This window comes from Sus scrofa, chromosome 13 (genome assembly GCF_054392235.1).
Source record: "Sus scrofa isolate SSC_HxYL_T2T_F1_AM1 chromosome 13, Sscrofa_HxYL_maternal_Yorkshire_Landrace_v2.0, whole genome shotgun sequence".
Taxonomy (NCBI): Eukaryota; Metazoa; Chordata; class Mammalia; order Artiodactyla; family Suidae; genus Sus; species Sus scrofa.
This window is the reverse complement of record NC_139395.1, coordinates 83,262,692-83,284,841: the sequence shown is the minus strand read 5'-3', so window position 1 is coordinate 83,284,841 and position 22,150 is coordinate 83,262,692. Positions and strand designations below refer to the sequence as shown.

The 22,150-nt window shown below is 45.9% G+C and overlaps 1 protein-coding gene across 13 annotated transcripts in view; it reads right to left on the bottom strand.

Moving 5' to 3' along the window:
• TSEN2 (tRNA splicing endonuclease subunit 2) overlaps positions 1-22,150 on the bottom strand; it is a 61,628-nt gene that overhangs the window by 35,026 nt on the left and 4,452 nt on the right. For 11 of the 13 annotated variants that reach the window (XR_014823834.1, XR_014823836.1, XR_014823839.1 and 8 more), the window contains 6 exons: positions 20,119-20,334; positions 18,689-18,770; positions 10,301-10,337; positions 5,516-6,032; positions 4,325-4,402; positions 678-728 (listed from right to left, as the gene is read on the bottom strand). Coding sequence is in view for 4 of the 13 variants with exons in the window: in XM_084989504.1 (XP_084845630.1) it covers positions 678-728; positions 4,325-4,402; positions 5,516-6,032; positions 10,301-10,337; positions 18,689-18,770; positions 20,119-20,307 (954 nt within the window). In the remaining 9 variants the exon portion in view is untranslated. Of the gene's footprint in view, positions 1-677; positions 729-772; positions 4,403-5,515; positions 6,033-10,300; positions 10,338-18,688; positions 18,771-20,118; positions 20,335-20,944; positions 20,986-22,150 lie in introns of all 13 variants that reach the window. The other 2 variants (XM_013981990.3, XR_014823841.1) reach the window with 2 other exon arrangements.

Below are 22,150 nucleotides of genomic sequence, written 5' to 3'. Positions count from 1 at the left end.
CCAGACCAGCTGTGTGACCTGCTTATTTCCTGAGCCTCAGTGACCTCAGCTATAACTCTTAGAGATAGAGATAAGGATCAGAAGTACTGCAGGTAGGGAGTTCCCATGATGGCTCAGTGGTAACAAATCCAACTAGTATTCATGAGGATGTGGGTTCCACCCCCGGCCTTGATCAGTGGGTTAAGGATCTGGTGTTGCCATGAGCTGTGGTGTAAGCTGTGGACATGGCTCAGATCTGGCGTTGCTGTGGCTGTGGTGTAGGCCAGCAGCTGCAGCTGTGATTGGACCCCTAGCCTGGGAACCTCCATATGCCTTGGGTACTGCAAGTGAAGTACCCAACTCACAGCCCTTCCTGAAGCAGGCGTTAAACATGAGCAGTTTTCGTTCCTGTGGTTTGTGTCTGGTACGACTGTGACACAGGTTTCTTGAACGCTATGTAAGATACTGCTCTCCTCCTAGTCTCTGGGAATGGTATTTAGTCTAAAAGGGTCAAAACTGGCTTTTGCCTGAACAGTCCCAATTCAGGACTCAAAGCCTAGATTTAGAGAAAAAATTCAATCTGATTTTATCCACTGAAAATAGACACATTTGTATTAAAGCAATATGGAAATTACTACAACCCACTTTTAACATCAGGGAGATTTCTACGTGGATTGTGTATAAATAAATTCTCTTACCTTCTCATAGTAAATACTCAGACATCCCAGAGCATAGACCAGGAAGAAGGCCTAAAACAAGACAAGCAGAAAATGCTCATCAGAAACTGCCCCACTTTCTTCAGAAGTTATTTAACATACTGATTTCTCTTTGCCTTAAATACAAATTAATGTCCTTATCACCATCCGATGGTCACATATTTTAAAACATACATGATTCATTCAAATTTCAAGGATTAAAATGGGAATGTCACAAGATGGTTTAGAATCAGTAAAAAACATTTGTATGAAATTTTCCATGCATTAACCACATAGCTAAACTGAAAAATGATGTAACAAAACGGTCTAACAACAACCTTTGCTCACTGGATTTTCCTTCATAAAATAACCATATTAAGCTGAGGAAAAAAAAATTATAGAAAGAACTACGTAGAATTTGTGGAGAGTGGGCAGTGCACATTTGGCTTGTGTAAGCACATGAGTTTCTTGGTCACCACTGCTGGAAAGGGATTTCCTACCAAGTAAATCCCATCTTTCTGTTAACTTCATTATGTGGCACCATGTTTCACTCACTCGGGGAAGCAGGAGAAATGGTCCTAGCTGAGTAAAATCACACCTACATGGAAATAAAAATAACTTTCTGATAAACACAAGACGATGCCAAGAACGGGGACACCAGCAAACAGGCCCCCGCTGTATGCTCTGCTCCTGGAAGGGGTTTAGGATCCATGTTTCACCAGAAGAGGATCGAGTGCAATTGGTCCATAATAGGCAGTGACTAAATGGTTTTTCTCCATGCAACTGGTTTCCTTTCTCTTTAAAAGACAGGGCAGGGAGTTCCTGTCGTGGCTCAATGGTTAACGAATCTGACTAGGAAGCATGAGGTGGAGGGTCCGATCCCTGGCCTTGCTCAGTGGGTTAAGGACTCGGCGTTGCTGTGAGCTATGGTGTAGGTTGCAGACGAGGCTTGGATCCTGTGTTGCTGTGGCTGTGGTGTAGGCTGGCGGCTTCAACTCCAATTAGACCTGTAGCCTGGGAACCTCCATATGCTGCGGAAGTGGCCCTAGCAAAGACAAAAAAAAAAAAAAAAGAGAGGGCGGAAGATGAGATTTATAACCATATGGTCTCATTTAGAGTTAAGTCATCAGTGACAGGGGAGGTCTGTGGAGGCTGTTTTTACTTTGATAGTCCTAATAAGATGAGTGAAATGACGGTTTTAATGTCTTATCACAAAATCTGGTCAGGGCCCAAAGCAGTGTAAAGAGAAGCAGCTCTCAGAGACAGACCTCTAAGTCAGCTTGGCATTACCATTCTCAACACCTAAGAACTGCTTTGAACCCCCACGGCAGGTCTGCCTGAGCTCCTGATGGACATTTTATAGAAACACATTACACTGAACAGGTGGTGCCACCAAACATGGTGATTCATCCGAGGGAAGCTGCCAAAACGGGGTGGGGAAGCAGAGCTGGGTTTAGCTACATGCTCCATGGACGCTTCTGCAACACATTCCTGGAAGAGTCTCAAGAACCAACTGGCTTCTAAGCATGACAGCAACCTCATCTATCTCCTGTTACTCCAGCATTTCTTTGGGGGTGTTTGGGAAGAGGGGGCAAGACAGCAACACTTTTTTTTTTGTCAGTAAAAAGCATCAACTGGTCACCCTCCTGGAGCCAGGAGGCTGAACCCCTAGCTGCTGACACCTACTCCTCCCTCTCCTCTTACTGCTGCCTCCCCATAGCAGAGAGGTTGGCCAGCTCTCCTGCCTGCACTCACACTGATGCCGGCTCTGGTCCTGCCCCGCCCTCACACAGACACCTGCAGTGCCCCGAGCTGCCAGGACCAGTTTAGACCCCTACTCGCAGACACATCCTCCTCAATCCCACCTCACCTCCTAAGCTGCTGCATCCAGGGCTGAACCGCATGAGAGGGCTGGCTGTTCCCGTGTCCATCTGGCAATCTCTTACTTATTCTTTAACAGGTGTAGGAGTCACCGAAGCTGTTAAATCTTTCCAGCTAGCTCGTGTCCCCTTGGATCCCATCAGTTTCCGGTCAAATTCTATACCTACCTTGTACACATGCATTTAACAAATAATTACCAAAGGCCTGGTAGATATCAGGCACTAGGTACAAGTATACAAGAGGTGCCACGCTGGCCCAGTGTACACACTACACTGAACTAGCGCTGGGCCATCTACAGGGCCAGAGCCATACTGTATTCACCTCTCTGCTGTTAGCACTTAGCCCAGAACCTGGCACAAAGTAAGTACTCGGTGAATATTTTTGCTAAATATTGATTGGAAAAGAAAGGATTCCAACCAGCCCCTAAATAGCTTTTACAAGTAACTTGATGATAATGATGAGAAGAGCAGGCCCTAACACTTACTGAGCATTTACGATATACCAGGAGTGGTGCTGAACCCATCACGTGCATTATTTAATTCCGGAACATCCTACGGATGAGGTCTTACATAACCCTCCCTTTATAAAGAAGAAATGAGAGGCTCGGAGAGGTCAAGGACCTAGAGAATGGGTAATACAGCACTGTCCAATAGAGCAGTTGCTAACCACACATGTGCCTGCTGAGTGTCTGAAATGTAGCTAGCACAATCAAGAAAATAATTTTTAATTTTGTTCAATTTTAAACAGTCACATGCGGCTAGTGGCTACTGTATTTGACGACAGACAACGTTGTCTCATTTGTGACATGAGAAGATGAAGTAAATAATTCCAAAGATCCTTTCCTGCTGTGAAATCCTGTTTTTTGTACCACTGGCCTCGTTACAAGGAAGGAAGCAGAGGCCAGGAGATGAAGGGAACAGAGACGCAATGGCTTCTCTGCAAACACATTTATGAAGTGACCAGCGTGGATGTGCTGAACAAGCACCCACAGATTTACCCAGATCTGCACGCGAGGCTGCAGGAGCTGCCCAGGTGGGCAGGGCCCCTCCCAGGGAAGGGCAAGGCCAAGGACTCGAGTGTGGTGTCACCATCATCAAATTCACTGTCCACAGTATAAACATGAGCACCGAGGGGGTGCTGCACTCGATGTGATTACAGGACAGAGGAACACCAAAAAAAGAGGGAAAATATGAGCCACATTTAGAAAGTCACATGCAGCCAACTTTTGAGGATGCAGGTGTTGCATTAAGAGAACACACGCTGGTAATCCTGCAAAGGGACACACTTAGAATCTGTGTACTAGTCAGCAGTCGCTACATGACTTGAGACACACATCACAGCTTATGAAAAGCTGGTGCAACTCCACAGAAACGCTAAAGCCCATTAACCTGCACACTTTAAATGAGGAAATGGTACAGCATGTGCACTATCTCAATAAACCTGTGACACTAATGCCAATAAACATTAACTAATGTCAATAAACATTAGTGACACAATATCTGGACAATGTGGAACCTCGATGTGAAAAGAAGTGCTCAGACAATGGCCTTGAGGCCTCTATGGGATGACACAGGGAAGACGTCCCAAATGGACATGTGAGAATCGAAAGGAGGGCTGAGGAGTGAAGTGCAAGCAGGCCTCCTGTGGAGGCTGCCTGTGGCCATTTCAATACTGAACTGCAGACAGGACTGTGTGTAAGGTGGACTCATCTATATGCTGTTGCCCAGGCCCAGAGTTCAACAGATAAAACGAACATGCTGGAAACATACCTCTTCTAGGCTAAGCTGTAAGTACTCAAAGATCCTGTATGGATTTCTTCTGCATATCAGTCTCTTCTTTTGTGGCAACTGAAAAATAAAATACATACAGAACCAACGGAAGCACTATATATATGTATGTAGGGGAGGCTGCATTTTAAAGTGAACATTTTTCTTCTAAGTTTCCCAGATTCACATGTGTTGGATTAATTCTGTTAAAAAACATTTAAAAATTACTTACGCAGGAAAGGAAATTTTAGTTTTTCTACCCCAGCTGACCTGTGAACAAGGTGGGTGGGGCCCTGACCCTCTGCGCAGTTGAAACTCTGCACAGAACTCAACCCAACCCCCACCCTTGGATTCAACCACTTGTGGGCTGTGCAGCACTTCAGTGTTTACTATGGATCTTGTATAGTAAGTGGACCTGGGCAGTTCAAACCCATGTTGTTCAAGGGTCAACTGTATTAACATTTTGACTTCTTCCCTCTCTCTTATCCCCCATGAGTTTTTTCTACAGTTGTGATCATTGTGTTGGTCAATTTTGTGTTGCCTTTTTTCACCTGACTGCACCTCAGAGGCATGCGCCTAGGTTCTCAATGAGACTTTATAAAGGCGAGAGAGTATTTTTTCAAATGGCTGTTTTATATATTATTTGTTACACTGCTTCTCACTTTTAGCTATTAGTTCTGGGGCAGTCATCCTGTCCCTCCCGTAACGAAGTGGCTCTTGTTCTGCCCCCACACCCCTCCTGTGACCACTGACCACTGCACCTGCACCCCACCCCATGGCTATACTCAACTGTATAACGACTGCTGCGTTTCTTCTCCTCAACAAGGGAGAGAACACTATTGGACCTGCTTTATATATGTATGTGTGTGTGTGTGTGTGTGTGTGTACACACACACACACACACACATATACATATACATATATATAAATTTTTTTTTTTAAGTTAAATTACTAAAATATGTTGAGGTTTTAGCTGAAAGAGCCCTCACAGCTGAGTTCAAGGGCTGGGACCCAGGGCGGCTGGATCCCTCAGAGGGTCTGCAATGTGTGTCTTGCACCAGCTTTCCCACCCTGGGTGACTAGGATGGGCCTGCTACCTGTTCTGAGGAGGGACAACCCAGTTGGCCAGCATCTCCTCTGGGCCAGAAACAGATGGCTTTGGAGAGAGTGGTCAATCCCTTTTTTCCTACTTACGTCCCTGGCTGGGGCGTCTTCCCTCTCACTCCCGTCACACACGGCTTCCTCCACCAGCACGTACTCATGGTCAGGCCCTCCCTCTCGGGCACAGACGAGACTGGCCTGTTGGCTGTGGTCCTCAGGCTGAGTGCCACCCATGGGAAGGAGCGTGGCCTGTCTGTCATGGCAGATAGGAGGCAGGGGTGTGGGGACCTCCATCATGCATTCACCCGCACCTAGTGGGTCAAGCCCAGAGCTCTCCTGCTGGTGGTCTGATTGCTTGTTGGGATCCTCCAGATCCTGTGACTTTCCTGCAACACCATTCGTGGCAGAAAGCTTCTCTCCATCGGCCGTGCCTTCCATTTTGGCAACCATGTCAGAGCTCAGCTCATCACACAACTGAACCCCGTCGCTCCTTTCTGCTGGAGGATGCTCTAGGGGCTGAGTGTAATCCTCCAGGACCCTACGCACTGAGCTCTCATCCTGGCCTTGCCTTCGCAGGAGCTCTGTGGCCCATTCCACACGGCGCTGATACCTGCAGAACAGAAAAACACTTACTAACAACACTTAAATGTCAATATTTAAGACAGGAGTTCTCTGGTAGCCTGGTGGCGTTGTCACCCCTGTGGCACGGGTTTGATCCCTGGCCTGGGGAACTTCCACATGCTGAGGGCACAGCCGGAAAACAACAAAACCAAAGTGGAACATGTGAAAATACAGGAAGGCAATATGCTGAAAAGTTTACAGCAGTTTGTTTTTTTGGGGTCACACCTGAGGAATGTGAGGTTCCAGGGCCAGGGATAGTATCCATGCCATGGCAGTGACAACAGGGGATCCTTAACCTGTTGCCCCACCAGGGGCACTCCTACAGCAGTTTTTCTCAATAATGAGTTACAGGTAAATGTTTTCTTTACACTTTTCAGTGTTTTCTAACTGCTCTGCAATAATTATCTATTACTTTTTGTTTGGTTTTATTACAGGGTTTCATTTAATTTGCCTAATTTGAAAAAAAAAATGATCCTAGCTTAACACAGTATGAAAATCTATGTAATTTAAAACTGGTGGACCAAATGATTTAGGTAAATATAAAGAGAAAATGGCCTTTATCAGGGTTTTTTTTGTATTATTTTCAGTTTTGGGTATCACGACATTTGCAGATATATATCCCATTCATCACACATAGTGTCTTTGTTCAGTACTGTATAGTATTGGAAAGCAAGGTGAGAATTTCAATGGTCATTTTTCACAGTATTTACCGATGTCTCTACTGCATATGGAAAGAAATGGTTACAGTCATACACATCCAAGCATCCTAACAGAAATGGCCTTTCCCCCCATAACTTTTCAAAGTATATGTTTCCTTTTCTTTTTTTTTTAGCTTTTTAAGGCCATACTTGCAGCATACGTAGGTTCCCAGACTAGGGGTTGAATCAGAGCTACAGCTGCCAGCCTGCGCCACAGCCTCAGCAACACAGGATCCAAGCTCTGTCTGTGACCTACACCACAGCTCACAGCAACACCAGATCTTTAACCCACTGAGCAAGGCCAGGGATCGAACCTGCAATCTCATAGTTCCCAGTCGGATTCCTTTCCACTGTGTCACAATGGGAATTCCTCAAAGTATATCTTAATGAGAATACGCGATTAGTTTATTAAACTTGAAGGCAATCCCTGAAGACTTGCCCAGTTACAAAAAGTTACAGGTGAGACAACAGAGTTCTGCCCCTAGAGCAGCACCACCATCTGATGTGGCTGCTGGGCTGTATCAAATGCCAAGTCCCAGGATCACTCACATTCCTGCCTCTCACAAGCTCAGATGTTCTGCTCCTGGAAACTCAATGCGACAGAGGCTGCAAAAGCATGTGGACGAAAGGACAAAAGCCTCTGATTCAGACTGGTGACACAGGAGCCAGCTACACAACAAGTCAACAGGTCACACAGCAGGTGTCCTCTCATTGGCTGGTAATGCCTTAAAAAGCCCTGCTGCGATTAACCAGAAAAATGCTGGAGAAGCGGCAGGAAGAGGAAAGTAAAAGTGGGAAAACCTAAGGGGAGAGTGGCGGAAGGAGACGGGAGCCACTAAGATTAGAAGCAGGAACGAGACTGGTGATGCAGGCCCATCTCAGGGCCCAGGAACACGGAGTGGGGCCTGAATATGCCTCAGCTCCATACGTGCCTCTGCCCTGGAGTACATCTCTTCCACCTGCAGAGACACCCTTCTGCACCTCTTACTAATGCTTATTTACTGTCGGAAGTTTACGGCACAATGGTTTTGAGCTAGGCTGCCTAGGTCTAAGTACTCAAGAGAGTAAATTAACCTCCTTTGGTTTTGTTTCCTTACTTGTCAAAGACAGATAATCACAGAATATAGCTCTGAGGGATGACATGAGAATGTAAGGAGCTAATCCATAAAGCCATTTTTAGCACAGCCCCTATTACATGGAATGTGCTCAAGAAATGTCAGTACGTACAACCCCTACTCCCCAGGCTCTGGTGCTGGACCACCGGGCTCAGCTCATGGACTTGGGCAGCTCTGCATAGCTTTCCTACATCCAGGATGGAAACGACCACACCTGCCCGACATTTCCTAAGAAGATGGACTGAGATGATATGGCTAAAGCACATGGACGGGTACCTGGCACTGCTGGGGAATCAGTACCACTGGCTGTGACGATGATGATGGTGACATTCCATCACAGTATTTATTACAGCAGAGTCAACTGTCTTCACTTCCTCTCCCACTAACTGTAAATCCCCGAGGGGAGAACCTTTACCTCCCCTTCTTCCAGCACCCACCCAGTGCCTGACCCATGGTGCCCACAGTAAGTGCAGGCTGAATATGGTCACAAATGAGAGGTGGGGGTAGCACCTCCTTCAGAGCTGGCCCCTCCAGGACACAACTTACACACTTGACCCCCCAAGTGCATCACCTTTGGGTCTGGATGCTGCCTCCAGAAAGGATCACAGGAAGGTTTTTATCACCCAAGGACAACTGATGCCCAGAAAAGACCCATTAGGGTGAGTCCACTTGAAAGATGGATCCAACTTTCAGAGGGAATAGTAAAGAAACAATTACAAGTACTTAAGGTGGAAAATAAACTAAAAAAATGAAAATGAGCCTAATTTTCTAACATTTAACAATATTTAGGTGATTACAAGTACTATGAACAGATGATGAATCAAGTGTTGATGGGAGAGGGGCAGGGAGGGCATAATTTCCTGACAGAATTGTCAGATGTGGCCAGCTGGAACACATCCGATATCTGCAAACGTGACCTTATCTGGAAACAGGGTCTTCGAAGATGTAGTCAAGTTAAGATGAGGTCACATTGGCTGGTGTCCTTACAGACACAGAGACATGCAAAAGAGGCCACCCTATGATGATGGAAGAGGGGACTGGAGTGGTGGGTCTGCGAGCTGAGGAAGGCCAAGGGCTGCTGGCCACACTGGAAGCTGAGACAGGCAGGACGGACCCTTCCTAGAGCCTTTGAAGGAGCACGGCCCTGCTGATGCCTTGATTTTGGACCTCTGGCCTCCAGAACTGAAATAACATTGCTGTTCTTTGAAACAACCAAGTTTGTGGCGCTTTGTCATGGCGGGCATAGGAAACTGATAAACGAATCTGTAAAATTCCTAGAGTGTGGCACATTCTACACTGGCTCATCAAGGGAAAACCTCCAGATGGGGGGCCATCCCCGCACCCACCTCCACACCCAGAACCTCACATATTCAAACTGGCTGGCTCTCAAGTCACCAGGATGTGGTTCTGGGGGAGGGGCTTTTGTGTCCTAGTGCTGGATGCAGCCCCCACTGTGATGGGGGCTGGGCCAGGTTCTCTCAGGCCTCCTTACCCCCAGCCTGCAGCTATAGCCAGAGAAGCCCTGACATCTCCTAGGTGCCATTGCCTCCTGGAGCTCCCTAGCCATGGGGCTGGAGACCAGAAGCAGCTGTCAGATTTGGCCAGCACGTGCAAGAGGAAGAGTCAAGGCAGCATGAGCGCTTTCCAGGGACTTCTCAGAAGAGCTGCAGTTTGAGCTGTACCTCATGGATGATGAGGACTCAGATGGATGGCATTTACTCAACAAAATCCTGCTGAGGGACCCTTAAGGGTGCGGCTCAGAGAGGAACCAGGCATGGTCCCTGCCCCCCATCAACACTTGGTGTTGACAATACAAGATCAGGTGTGTGATGGACATGATGAGGGAGCTGAGACAGACCACCGGGAGCCCAAGGAACAGCCTGCCTCCAACAAGGGCTGGGGTGGGTGGTGGTATGGAGGGGGGTGCTCCAGCAAAGCAGCAAGTAAGCTGGGTTGTGGGACATGCAGGAACGGCGAGGCAGTGTGCGTGCCTAGTGGGTGAGGGACAAGTGTTCTGGGCAATGGGAACAACATAAACAAGCCCAGAGAAGGAATCATGTCTGTGAGAGGATGAGGAAAGGATTCTTTCTCTAGTCCCACCAGTGCAGAGTGAGGGAGGAGGCCAGGGCCACTTATGCCCACACAGGGCACGGAGGCCAGCTCCAATCTAAGTTATCCCAGCACCTAGAGACAACATTCATGACAGGAAAATGGTCATATTGCGGAAGAAATTTAACTGGCAAAGGATATGGCTTAGGATTATTTTTTAAAATAAACTTAATGCATCTCAAATATGATTTGACAATTACATTCAGACATAATTCTCAAGGACACATCTACTACAAAGAAAAAAAAAATTGAGAACCATATCAGAAAAGGCTACCTAAAAATAGATGTGATTTAAACCATAATTTTGACCATGTCCAAAGTCCACCAAGACTTACTTCTCTGAGGTGATTACAGGCATGTCTGTCTTCATATCTGCAACAACAAAGAAGTTCTATTAGTTCAGACAATTTTCCTTAAAGGAAAAAACAGTGACAGCCTAGAAAAAAACAAAGAATTTCAAGATTCACAAACTCTCACGCCTGGAAGGCTGAATAGACCTGTTCAAGCAGCCACACTTTACACACCGTCACCCTGTGCCCAGCCCTACAGGTGCTGATCTGCTGGTGTTCTTGCTGGGCTCAGGAGTGACCTTGGAATCCTTCTTAACACCATGGCCAGCAGCACAGGCACAGAAGGGAACTCTAGCACCTCTGAATTCTCACGCCCCTTCTGGATGAGAGGATCAAGGCTGGAAAGTTACACTTTACCTGGGGCTCCATAAGCACCTCGAGGGAAAGCCCCTGCATGTGGCTGAGGAAGGGGCTGCTGAAGCAGACTTCATGGCAGCATCAGTTCTGGGTATGGGCTTGGGAGTTCTGGGCTCGAGGTCCAGGTCTGGGCATCTATGTTAACCACGTCACCAAATGGTGTGGCTTTAGTCCTGGTTCTCCCTGACTCTGCTCTGGGCAGGCTGTGTCTCTTTGTCCAGACCTGGCCTCCTGTCCAGTGCGCTAAAGGCCTGGAACACCTGTTCAGCTTTAAAGTCCCAGGGAAGGGAGTGCAGACTCCTGTCTTTTCAGGAATGTGACAGTTTTCTCTGTGTTGTGACCTCCTTCCCCTGGTAATTTAACAACAGACAACAAATTGGCAAGTTGTACTGACAGCCGCCCATGTGTCAAGTACAAGCCACACAAGTGATAAAGCAAATCCCCTCTTGTGAGTCACACTCACAGTCTAACGGAGGAGACAGACCTGATATGATTGATTCTAACCCAAGTTGATATCTGAGCAAATAAAGAGGGTATTGTAAGGGGACTGGCTAACTTTACCTGGAAGGGTTAGGAAAAAAATGCAAAGGAGAAGGAATAATTGGGCAGGGCTCTGAAGAATGAGTAATAGTTTGCTAGGTGGACCACGGTAGAGGAAGAGGAAACCAGGCACCAGGCTGGGAGACAGCAGAAGCATGGTAGGGTCAGGCAGTGGCAGCAGCCCTAGGTGCCGTGGTGCCAACAAGGTAAGGCTGAAACCGAAATGTTGAAGAATCTCTTCAAATGGACATGAGCTGCCCACAGCCTTTATCTGTTTCCTCGACATAAACTCATTCCCTTCAAATTACAATCACAATTTAAAACTTAGTTACCATGTAGGTCAGGAAAAGACTCTCAACTGTGAAGATTACACTATTTGAAAACTTTCTATTTTGGGGGCCAAATATTAGTAACTGCCAAAGCTGGGTGATGGGACAGAAAGGTATTAGGCTATTTGCTTGACTTTTCTCCCCCCTTTATAAAACTCTAAGGAAGAATTTAAAACATATAAGGGTAGAGAGAATAGTATAATAAACTCCTATGTGCCCATCACGCTGCTTTAACAATTAACTCATGGCCAGTCATACTCCATCTCTTGTGCCTACTTCCCCTGGGCCCCAGATTATTCTGAAACAGATCCCTTGATGGACTTCAGGTTTAAATGGTTCAGTATGTGTTTCTCTGAGGACTCTATTTTTTTAATGGCCACACCTGTGGTATAAGGAAGTTCCTGGGCCAGGGACTGAATCCGAGCTGCAGCGGTGACTAACGCCACAGCTGCGGCAACTCCAGATCCTTAACCCATAGCACTGAGCCAGGGATCGAACCTGTGCCTCCGCAGTGACCTAAGCTGTTGCAGTTGCATTCTTAACCCACTGTGCCACAGCAGAAACTCCTCTGTGAGGACTCTTCAACAGGGACCTGCTATAGCACAGAGAACTCTACCAAATATTCGGTGATAATCTATGCAGGAAAAGAATCTGAGAAAGGATGTGTGTATGTGTATAATTGAATCACTCTTGTACTGCAGAAATTATCACAATCTTGTAAATCAACTATACCTCAGTAAAACTTAAAAAAAAACAAAAAAACCCAAAACCAAAACTGGAACCATAATACTACCATCACACTTTACAAAGTTAAAATTAAGGAGTTCCCGTCGTGGTGCAGCGGAAACGAATCTGACTAGGAACCATGAGGTTGCAGGTTTGATCCCTGGCCTCACTCAGTGGGTTGGGGACCTGGCGTTGCCATGAGCTGTGGTGTAGGTCACAGACTCGGCTCAGATCTGGTATTGCTGTGGCTCTGGCATAGGCTGGCAGCAACAGCTCTGATTAGACTCCTAGCCTGGGAATCTCCATATGCCAGAGGTGCAGCCCTAAAAAGACAATTAAAAAAAAAAAAAAAAGTTAAAATTCCTCAGCATCATCTAAAATCTATGCATTGTATTAAATGTTTCTTTTAAAGTCTATTTGACTCAGAATCCAAATAAGGGCCAAACAATGCAATTGAGTAACTGCTCTGAAGTTGATTCTAATACACAGGCTTCCCTGCCAGGCCTTTTTTTCTCTGTGATTCATTTGTTGAAGAACTGGGTCCTCTGTCCTGCAGAACCTTCCCTGGTCTGGCTGCTAAGGGCGCTGCTCCAGGCTGGGCACAGGCACTTTGCTGCCTTCAAACTAACATGGACATTCCAGTGGGAACATAAGCCTGCTCAGTTTCACTGGTCCTGCTCTTACTGTCTGGTGAGCGGGGAGAAGGTGGTTGAGGGTGAAGAGCTGCGGCCGCAGGGTCCACTCCACTGCATGTTGGTACCCAGAGCAGCATGGTGAGCACCTCTCTCTGTCCCTGTGTTTCCTGTGAGCTGGTGGGACCAGCGGCTTGGTCACATTCAGCCTCAACTTTTGAGGGACACCTGCTTTTTTCTTTTCTTGTCTTTTTGCCTTTTCTAGGGCCGCACCCGCGGCGTATGGAGGTTAACAGGCTAGGGGTCTAATTGGAGCTGTAGCCACCGGCCTATGCCAGAGCCACAGCAACGTGGGATCTGAGCCGCGTCTGCAACCTACACCACAGCTCACGGCAATGCTGGATCCTTAACCCACTGAGCAAGGCCAGGGATCGAACCCGCAACCTCATGGTTCCTAGTCGGATTCATTAACCACTGCGCCACGATGGGAACTCCGAGGGACACCTGCTTATAGGTGGTGCTGCATTTCCATCAGAAGACACAGAATGTCTTTTGGTCTCTTTTTATATCATCAGCGTTGCTGCTGATCGATGCCTGTAACCAATCAGGACCCTGAGGCCTTCCCAGAGTAGACCCCCAGTCATGTCCTCCACCTGCCTTATTATCTATAGAAAAACTGTAGTCAAAGAACCAATTTAGGAGTTCCTGTTGTGGTGTAGCAGAAACGAATCTGACTAGGAACCATGAGGTTGCAGGTTCGATCCCTGGCCTTGCTCAGTGGGTTAAGGATTCAGCATTGCCGTGAGCTGTGAGGTAGGTTGCAGACGCGGCTCGGATCTCATGTTGCTGTGGCTCTGGCGTAGGCCGGTGGCTACAGCTCCGATTAGACCCCTAGCCTGGGAACCTCCACATGCCGAGCGAGCGGCCATAGTAAAGGCAAAAAGAGGAAAAAAAAAAAGAAAAAAAATTCAGTCGTTCAACAAAGTCCAGGACCTTTAGTAGGTTCTTCTTTAAGGACTATAGGTAATATGCTGAGCCATGTCCTCGGAGCTGTTTTGGAGGTGCTGAAGCCTCCACCAGGTGGAGAAGTCAACTGTGTGCTCCCCATAAGCACGCAGACCCCAGACCAGCTGGAATGAGAAAGTTGATGATGCTGATTCCCAACCACCTCAGCACCCACCAATCAGGAAAACATCCATGAGCTGATCACCCCCTGCTCCTCAAACACTATAAGATTCCTCATTACCCCCTCCAAGGTGGGGCGGGGGGGGCATAGTCCTTGAGGCCCCAGCCTGCTGCGCTCCCCTCTTTGCCTGGGAATTAAAGCTACTTGGTCCATTTCCTCCAATTAAGTCTCCGTGTTTCTATTTGGTATTGGTGTACAGAGGCAGCCAAGATTTTGCAAGACGCCGAGGCCCAGTAATTCATTAGAGGTCCCAAAGCAGCGACATTCCCATCTTATCATTTCTTCTTTGTTTGTCAGGGGTATTTTCCTTTAAAGAGAATAACCTTCCTATAACCTTCGCTGTTTGGTTACCCTGAGAACCAGTTTCCAAATGATGAATCTTCCACAGCTGAATAATAACTGCTACTGCAGTGTATCACTAAGAACTAAGGATTCAAGCATGGTGTGGAAGGGGTTATTATGAATGAATGGATTTTATTTTATTTTACTTTTTAGGGCTGCACCTATGGCATATGGAAGTTCCCAGGCTAGGGGTGGAACTGGAGCTGCAGCTGCCAGTCTATGCCACAGCCACAGCAACGCGGGATCCAAGCTGCATTTGCGACCTGCACTGCAGCTTGCAGCAATGCCACATCCTTACCCCACTGAGCAAGGCCAGGGATCAAACTCACATCCTCATGGATACTAGCTGGGTTCTTATTCTGTCGAGCCACAATAGAAACTCCATGAATGGATTTTAAAATAAACTGCAGTATTACTCTTACTCATGCCTAAACGATTCTACCTTTGGCTAGTGGGAGCCTCTTTTGAATCAAGCCTAGGAGTTTCTTTAGCTTCCTTGCTTCCTGGTACAAGGTGTTTCATGAAAAAAACCCTGGCCCTCAACCGTGCCAATACAATTAGTCATTCGTTTTCTCACATACTACACACATAACAGTTTCAGCATAACAGCATCACCACCACCACCTTCAAGGTGACTGCTGAAAACAGCCTCAAGATGCCCCTTCCTTTGGAGTATCTGGCAGGCTGACAGCACTGATGGCCCTGGTCCTTCAGGTCTTCCATCAGCCAAACCCCAACTCTGGGTCCATGGAATAACGCAAACATGATACAAGGGGAGGCTGGAAAGCACTGGCCTGCTTGTGACCCTAATAACTGTGAGAACATGCCGAGGCTGCCTGTGGAAGACGACACCACGATGCCCTTCACCCCCATCCCACATGACGCCATCCGAGAGCAGTGGACAGCCAGACACCAGTGAGTCAGGCCGGATCCATTACTGGGCGGGTCCTTCGGTGCAGCCTACGGATCTGGACCTAACCAGCTGGATGAACACATTCTGCCACCATCAGTGGACATACTCAGCAAGCCGGTTGACTTAAATGGAGCAGCTGGTTGCTGGTCAAAGCCACTCCATCTTGGGGGTGGTTTGTTAACTAACACTGTGGCAGGTGATACAGAGTCTATCCTGTTATGACTGGACAGTCAAATTACCATGTTTTAAAGTCACTCAAAATAGCTTCCCTATGGCTATACCACCAACTTGATATACAGATTCCTTGTTACTGTTGATTTTAAGAGAACGGCTTTTAAAAATTTAACATCATTTTGTCATCGTGTAATACATTTACAAGGTCCCAAGGTCACATCTATAAAGTCTCACCTCTCCATCCTGTTCCATTCCTCCCCACAGGCATTAACAACAATTGTAGTTTGTCCTTCCTTATATTTCAAATATATATATTCCTTTCCCGCCAGACAAGCCACAGCACACATGCCAACTTCCCTTTAACTTGCTTTCTTTCCTGAAAAATATATCTACTGAGCCCCCATTCCTACTTTGGTTCCACAGCACTTCATTATATGAACACACTATAGTTTATTCAGCTGGTACTCCCATGCTCATGGACATTTCGGTTGTTTCCATTAGAAGCAGTGTGGCAGTGAATAGCTTTGAGCTCTTTCTTTGCATATTTTTGCCAGTTTATCTTTTTTTTCTTTTTTCTTTTTGGCTGCACCTAAGGCATGCGGAAGTTCTTGGACCAGGGACTGAACCCATGCCATAGCAGTGAGCCGTGCTGCTGCAGTGACAACACTAGATCCATAACCTGCTGTGCCAAGAGGGAACCCCTGACAATGTATCTTCAAAACAAATTCCCAGAAGTGGAACTGCTGGGTTAAAAGTAAATGCGGCTGTACAGTAGAAAATTGACAGAATGCTATAAACCAGCTATAATGGAAAAAAATAAAAATCATTATGTAAAAATTTTAAAAAAAGGTAAATGCTTTACTGGACAACTGGACAGCCACATGCAAAACATATGAAACTGGACCCTTATATCATCATATAAAAATTAAATAAAAAAAGATTAAAGACCTAAATTTAAGAGCTGAATCTATTCAACTCTTAGAAGAAAACATGGAGAAAAACCTGCAAGACCCTGGATTTGGTAATGGTTCCGTAAATATGACACTAAAAGCATGTGCAAGAAAAGAAAAAAAATGGATAAACGAGGTTTCATTAAGATGAAAAACTTTACCACTTCACATCCATTAAGATGGCTATCATCAAAAAAATTCAGAAAATAACAAGTGTTGGAAAGGATGTGGAAAAATTGGAAAACCTTATGCACTGCTAGTGGAAATGTAAAATGATGCAGGTGTTATGAAAAACAGTTCAGTAGTTCCTCAGAAAATTAAGACAAAATCATCATATGATCAGGCAAATCCGCTCCTAGGTATATACACAAGAGAAATGAAAACATATGTTCACAGGGAAACCTGTGTGTGAATGCTCAGAGTAGCATTATTCGCCACAGCCAAAAAGGAGAAATGACTCCAAAAATCATCTTTGGATAAATGGATGGACAAAACACAGTGTATCAATACAATGGACTAGTAGTCAGGATGAGGTGCTGATACGTGCTATGGATAAACCCTGCAAACACTGGCCAGGGTGAGAGACACAAAAGGGTTCCTCATATAGGAAATATTTAGAACAGGCAAAATCAAAGATGCAAAGCATCTCAAGGCTCTCAGGGGCCAGGAGGAGGGAGTAAATGTACATGATTTTTTCAAGACAGTACTAAATTTCCCTCAATAATGGCTATACCATATGTATGTCCATGTGCAACACGTAAGAGTGTTTCTTAGGGCCTTACCAAAAGGGCCTATTGTCAAACTTTGGGATTTATGCCATTCTGAATGCTGAAATGGTATCTCAATGCAGCTTTAATTTGTATTTTTTCTTGCACTAGTTTTTTGTTGTTTTTTTTGGTTTGTTTTTGGCCACAGTGTGCAGTGGCATGATGTGGGATCTCAGTTCCCAGACCAGGGGTTGAACCTGGGCCACAGCGGTAAAAGTACTCAGTCCTAACCACCAGATCACCAGAGAACTAATTCCCTAAAATGTTTTTTAAAATCCTTTCTGGAGTTCCTCTTGTGGCTCAGTGGGTTAAGAACCTGACTAGTGGAGTTCTCATCGTGGCTCAGTGGAAACGAATCCGACTAGGAACCATGAGGTTGTGGGTTTGATCCCTGGCCTCAATCTGTGGGTTAAGGATCCGGCGTTGCTGTGAGCTGTGGTGTAGATCTCAGATGCAGCTTGGATCCTGCGTTGTTGTGGCTGCGGTGTAGGCCGGCAGCTGTAGCTCAGATTTGATTCCTAGCCTAGGAACCTCCATATGTCTCCAGTGTGGCCCTTAAAAAAAAAAAAAGAAAAAGAAAAAGAGAAAGAACCTGACTAGTGTTCGTGAAGATTCGAGTTTAATCCCTAGCCTTGCTCAGTGGGTTAAGGATCTGATGTTGCTGCAAGCTAAAAAGAAAAATAAATTAAAAAATAAATAAAAATTGGACCTTAAAAAAAGATCCTTTTTAATTATGGTTTAACCTGCTGGTATCAGTTATGTAAATACAACAGGATTTATAAATTAAAGAGGAATAGCAAATGAGAATTACACAGATTAGTATGTTTTAAGAAACACATCAGTGTCATAGTTATTGTTCTCAATTCCAGTTCCAGAAATAAAACATAAAACTTAGCTTGCATACAGGTGAGCAGGCATGTAATCTTCAGTAGCTTCAACATAAACAGGACTATGTTAGGCACAGCTAACAGAAAAGCCTGTTAACACTTTTTTTTTTTTCTTTTTTTTTAAGGGACGTACCCTCGGCATATGGAAGTTCTCAGGCTAGGGATCGAATCAGAGCTACAGTTGGAGGCCTACACCACATCCATGGCAACTCAGGATCTGAGCCGTGTTTGCAACCTACCACAGCTCATGGCAGTGCTGGATCCCAGAAGCACTGAGCACGGCCAGGGATCAAACCTGAATCCTCATGGATACTAGTCAGATTCATTTCCACTGAGCTACAATGGGAACTCAATAACCCTTGGTGATTCCAGAAATTGGAAGAAACACATACTCACCATTCACAAGAATCTTTTCACTTTGATTAGAGTTATCCTAGTTGCTATTTTTAGCAGTAAAACTGCCAGTGTCATGTTACATCTCCTCTAGAATTTTACCATATAATCCAGTGTAAGATCAAAAATGAAAGAAAAAGGGAATTTGCCGAAAGAAATGAACTTTGCACAGTTTACCTTTCCATTTAGCAACCAGCTTAGGATCTGAAATTGTGAAGTTTGGACGGCTTCTAGATAGGATGCCTTTTCCAAAATAACCCTGCAGGGAAGAGAAAAAAGTTTAGTTATCAATTTTTCAGCTGAGGCAGAAGAGTCATTTAAGTTAACAAGAGCGTCACTTGCTTCACAGCCTCTGATTCCCTAACGATTACTAGTGAGGACCTAGCATTTTTTCTCTCCCATTGCTGGAAGGAAGCTGAGGAGTTTCCAGGGCACCCGTTTGTCTCCTAAGTACTAGTGTCAGTCCAGGTCTGGTCACCTGAAGGCCACAGGCAGGCAGAGGCAGGGCTTTCTCCACACATAGGTCAGGAGCCTAAAAGTAGGAGCCACGTCCACCAAGTGCAGAAAGCTTCCCTGATTCTCTTCTTCCCAGAACTGAAGTACTATTCCTCTCCTTCCTGCTGATTCCAAAAAACAACATCGATTTCGCCTCCATTTCTTAAAATGAGAAAATACTTAAACCCATAGAAAACTGAAATAATAATAAAACAAACACCTTTTATTTACCCTCCACCTAGATTTAACAATCAGAATAAATCATGTGTCTACACTTCACGAAGCCTCTTAATGTTACATTGTGAATGTGTCTAGGCCCTTGGCCTAGACCCTTATCTCACCAGAGTCAATGCCACCTATTGCATCCCACTTTGGAAGGTGGCTACAACATGCAGTTAATATAAAATGTCTAGAGATGGCACATTTATAGACAGGAAGTGGATGAGGAGTGCCTCAAGCTGGGAGTAGGGACAGGCATTAAGTACAATGGGCACCAGGGAACTTTCTGCAACTGGACTGGGGCAGCGGTTGCACAACTGTATGAATTTATTACAGTTGCTGAGTTGTACACTTACAATGGGTGAATTTTATGGCTGTAAATTATACCCCAATAAAGCTATTTTAAAAATGTCCGTAATGCTGAATCAGCTATAGGGCAAAAATAAACAAGTTTCCAGTTTCAACCCAAACCTATCATTGACGGAAAAAAGCAACAAGCGGAACTCACCCTCATCTAAGAGGTCCTCACCCAGGACTGAGGATCTGTCCCTGAGCCAGAACAACCTGCAACCCTTCAGTTACTTCTGGGGATGGGATTGGAAGGAGTGGGAAATGTTCACTTTTTACCCACTACATTTCTGCAAAGCACTTGAATTTCTTTTGTTTTTTTTTTTCTTCCTTTTTACAATGAACATGCGTTGCTCTTCTAATCAAAAGGCACGAAAGATCAATGTGATGACCCAACCTCATTGCTGAAATATGGCTCTGGGGCCGGCAGTGATCCTTGGGCTTATGGCTCTGGGGCAATGGATCCTGCTCCTACACTGGATCATTTACAGTCTGTGTCTGGGGGTGGCTGGGGAGGAGGCTGGCTCAGGGCTGCCCACACATACTTTCCTGTAGAGCTGTGCCATGTCTTCTGCACTCCTCACAACCACGCTGTTATTTATCATCTCGGCCTGGAACATCTTGAAGTCCTTGTTCGGACCACAGTCCTGACCAAGCGGGATTGGCAGCGGAGACACATAGCTCTCATACACTCTTCTTTTCCTCTTTGGGGGACGGAAAACTGCCTCTGCCATTTCCCAAGTGTGACTGTTCTTTCAGGACTGTCATAGGGAGAAAGAAACAGAGTCAGTAACCACATTGATCAAACACACTAGTACATTTGTACCCAGGCTCAGAAAACTTTGTGGCCTGTGGGAAAAACAAAATATCAAGCAATGGGGAGTTCCCGTTGTGGCTCAGTGGTGACGAACCCAACTACTATCCACAAGGACGCCGGTTTGATCCCTGGCCTTGCTCAGTGGGTTAAGGATCTGGTGTTGCTGGGAGCTGTGGTATAGGTCACAGACGTGGCTCAGATCTGGCGTTGATATGGCTGTGGCGTAGGCTGGCAGCTACGGCTCTGATTTGACCCCTAGCCTGGGAATTTCCATATATTGCAGGTGTGGCCCTAAAAAGACAAAAAAAAGGAAAAAAAAAAATCAAGCAATGAAGGGTAACTCTGTGTAGGAGCAGTGCAAACCCACTGGCCTAGAGCATCTCAACCCTGCAGTAGCTCCCAGGAAGCCTATGGTATTATTTCTGGTTACAGTGGACTGAGACCTAGTGACACATCTGTGTTACAAGGCTACAGGCAGGTCTGCTGACTGTTAGCACAAAGGATTTCCGCCCGCAGATTCCTTCCGCTCACTCATGTGGCCAACAGACACTTACCAAACACCGACCAGGTCTCTTAACCATCAGAGATGTTGAGGCTGTAAGGAGAAAACCATGAGACCATGTCCTCAAACAAATAAATCTAGGGAGCTCTGCATCTGCCAAAAAAGGACCTTAAAGTACCTTCCAAACATTAGGTCAATCATTCCCAATTTTTAAGGTGAACTAATAAATAACAATAACAACAAGAGAAGCAGTTACCATTTCAGGGTCTATCCACAGCAAGTGTGTGAGGCTAAGAGCAGGAATGTGAAGCCAGGTGCTGGGACTGGAATGAGTTTCACTACGGCCCAGCCATGGGATCTGGGGGAAAAGTTACTTGATCTCTTTGTGCTTTGGTTTCCTTATCCACACAGTAAGGATAAAAACAAACTCTATCTTATAGTTAAGACCCATAAGGTGCTTAGAACAGCACCCGGCCTAGAGTACCAAGCACTCTGCGTGTTCACTATGATTATTATTACAGGGTGAGCACCACCAACATCTCATTACAGGTGAGGAAACAGAGTCAGGCTGATGAGATCTTGTCAGAGGCCCAGAGGGTGGGGGCGCTGGATGACCCAGGTCTGCTGAACCCCAGGCTCTTCTCGCAGGTTCTGCTGCGAGCACAGGCAGCATCTGCCCCTTGCCTGAAGGCTTACTGTTTCTCTAGGTTAGGAGCTGAAAAATTACGAGGGGTTAGAGCGAATTACGGAGAATCACGGAATTACTGAGCTCCAGTGCTATGAGGGAGTAAAAGAAGGCAAAGTCAGTACCTCCACTTTCCAGACTTCGAAATGAGGAGACAAAATAAGGACAAAACACACACAGGCTATGATTCAATAATGGCTAGAGGAAGGAAGTCCAGTTGAGTTCATTGTGTGACAAAGCAGCCACGGCAGATGCATTAACTTGGGAAAACTCAACAAAATGCAAGGGAAAAAAATGAAGACAGTGCAGGACAGGGGGTCAGCCCCCCCATCCACGGAGCAGGTGTCCTGGATGGACACAGGGACCTTTATCTGCTGCTCCCTTAGTCCTGCATCTGGACCTGACTGGAGCTGACAGCACATATGGTGCTTGAAGATATAGTGAGGCTGTGTCACACATGTGTTCAACCTCCTTGGCACCAAATCCTCATAGGGAAAAACGTAAGACTGATTATTTCAGGGCCTCCTGCACTCAATACCAGCATCCCACCGGGCAAAGGATGCAACCAAGCCT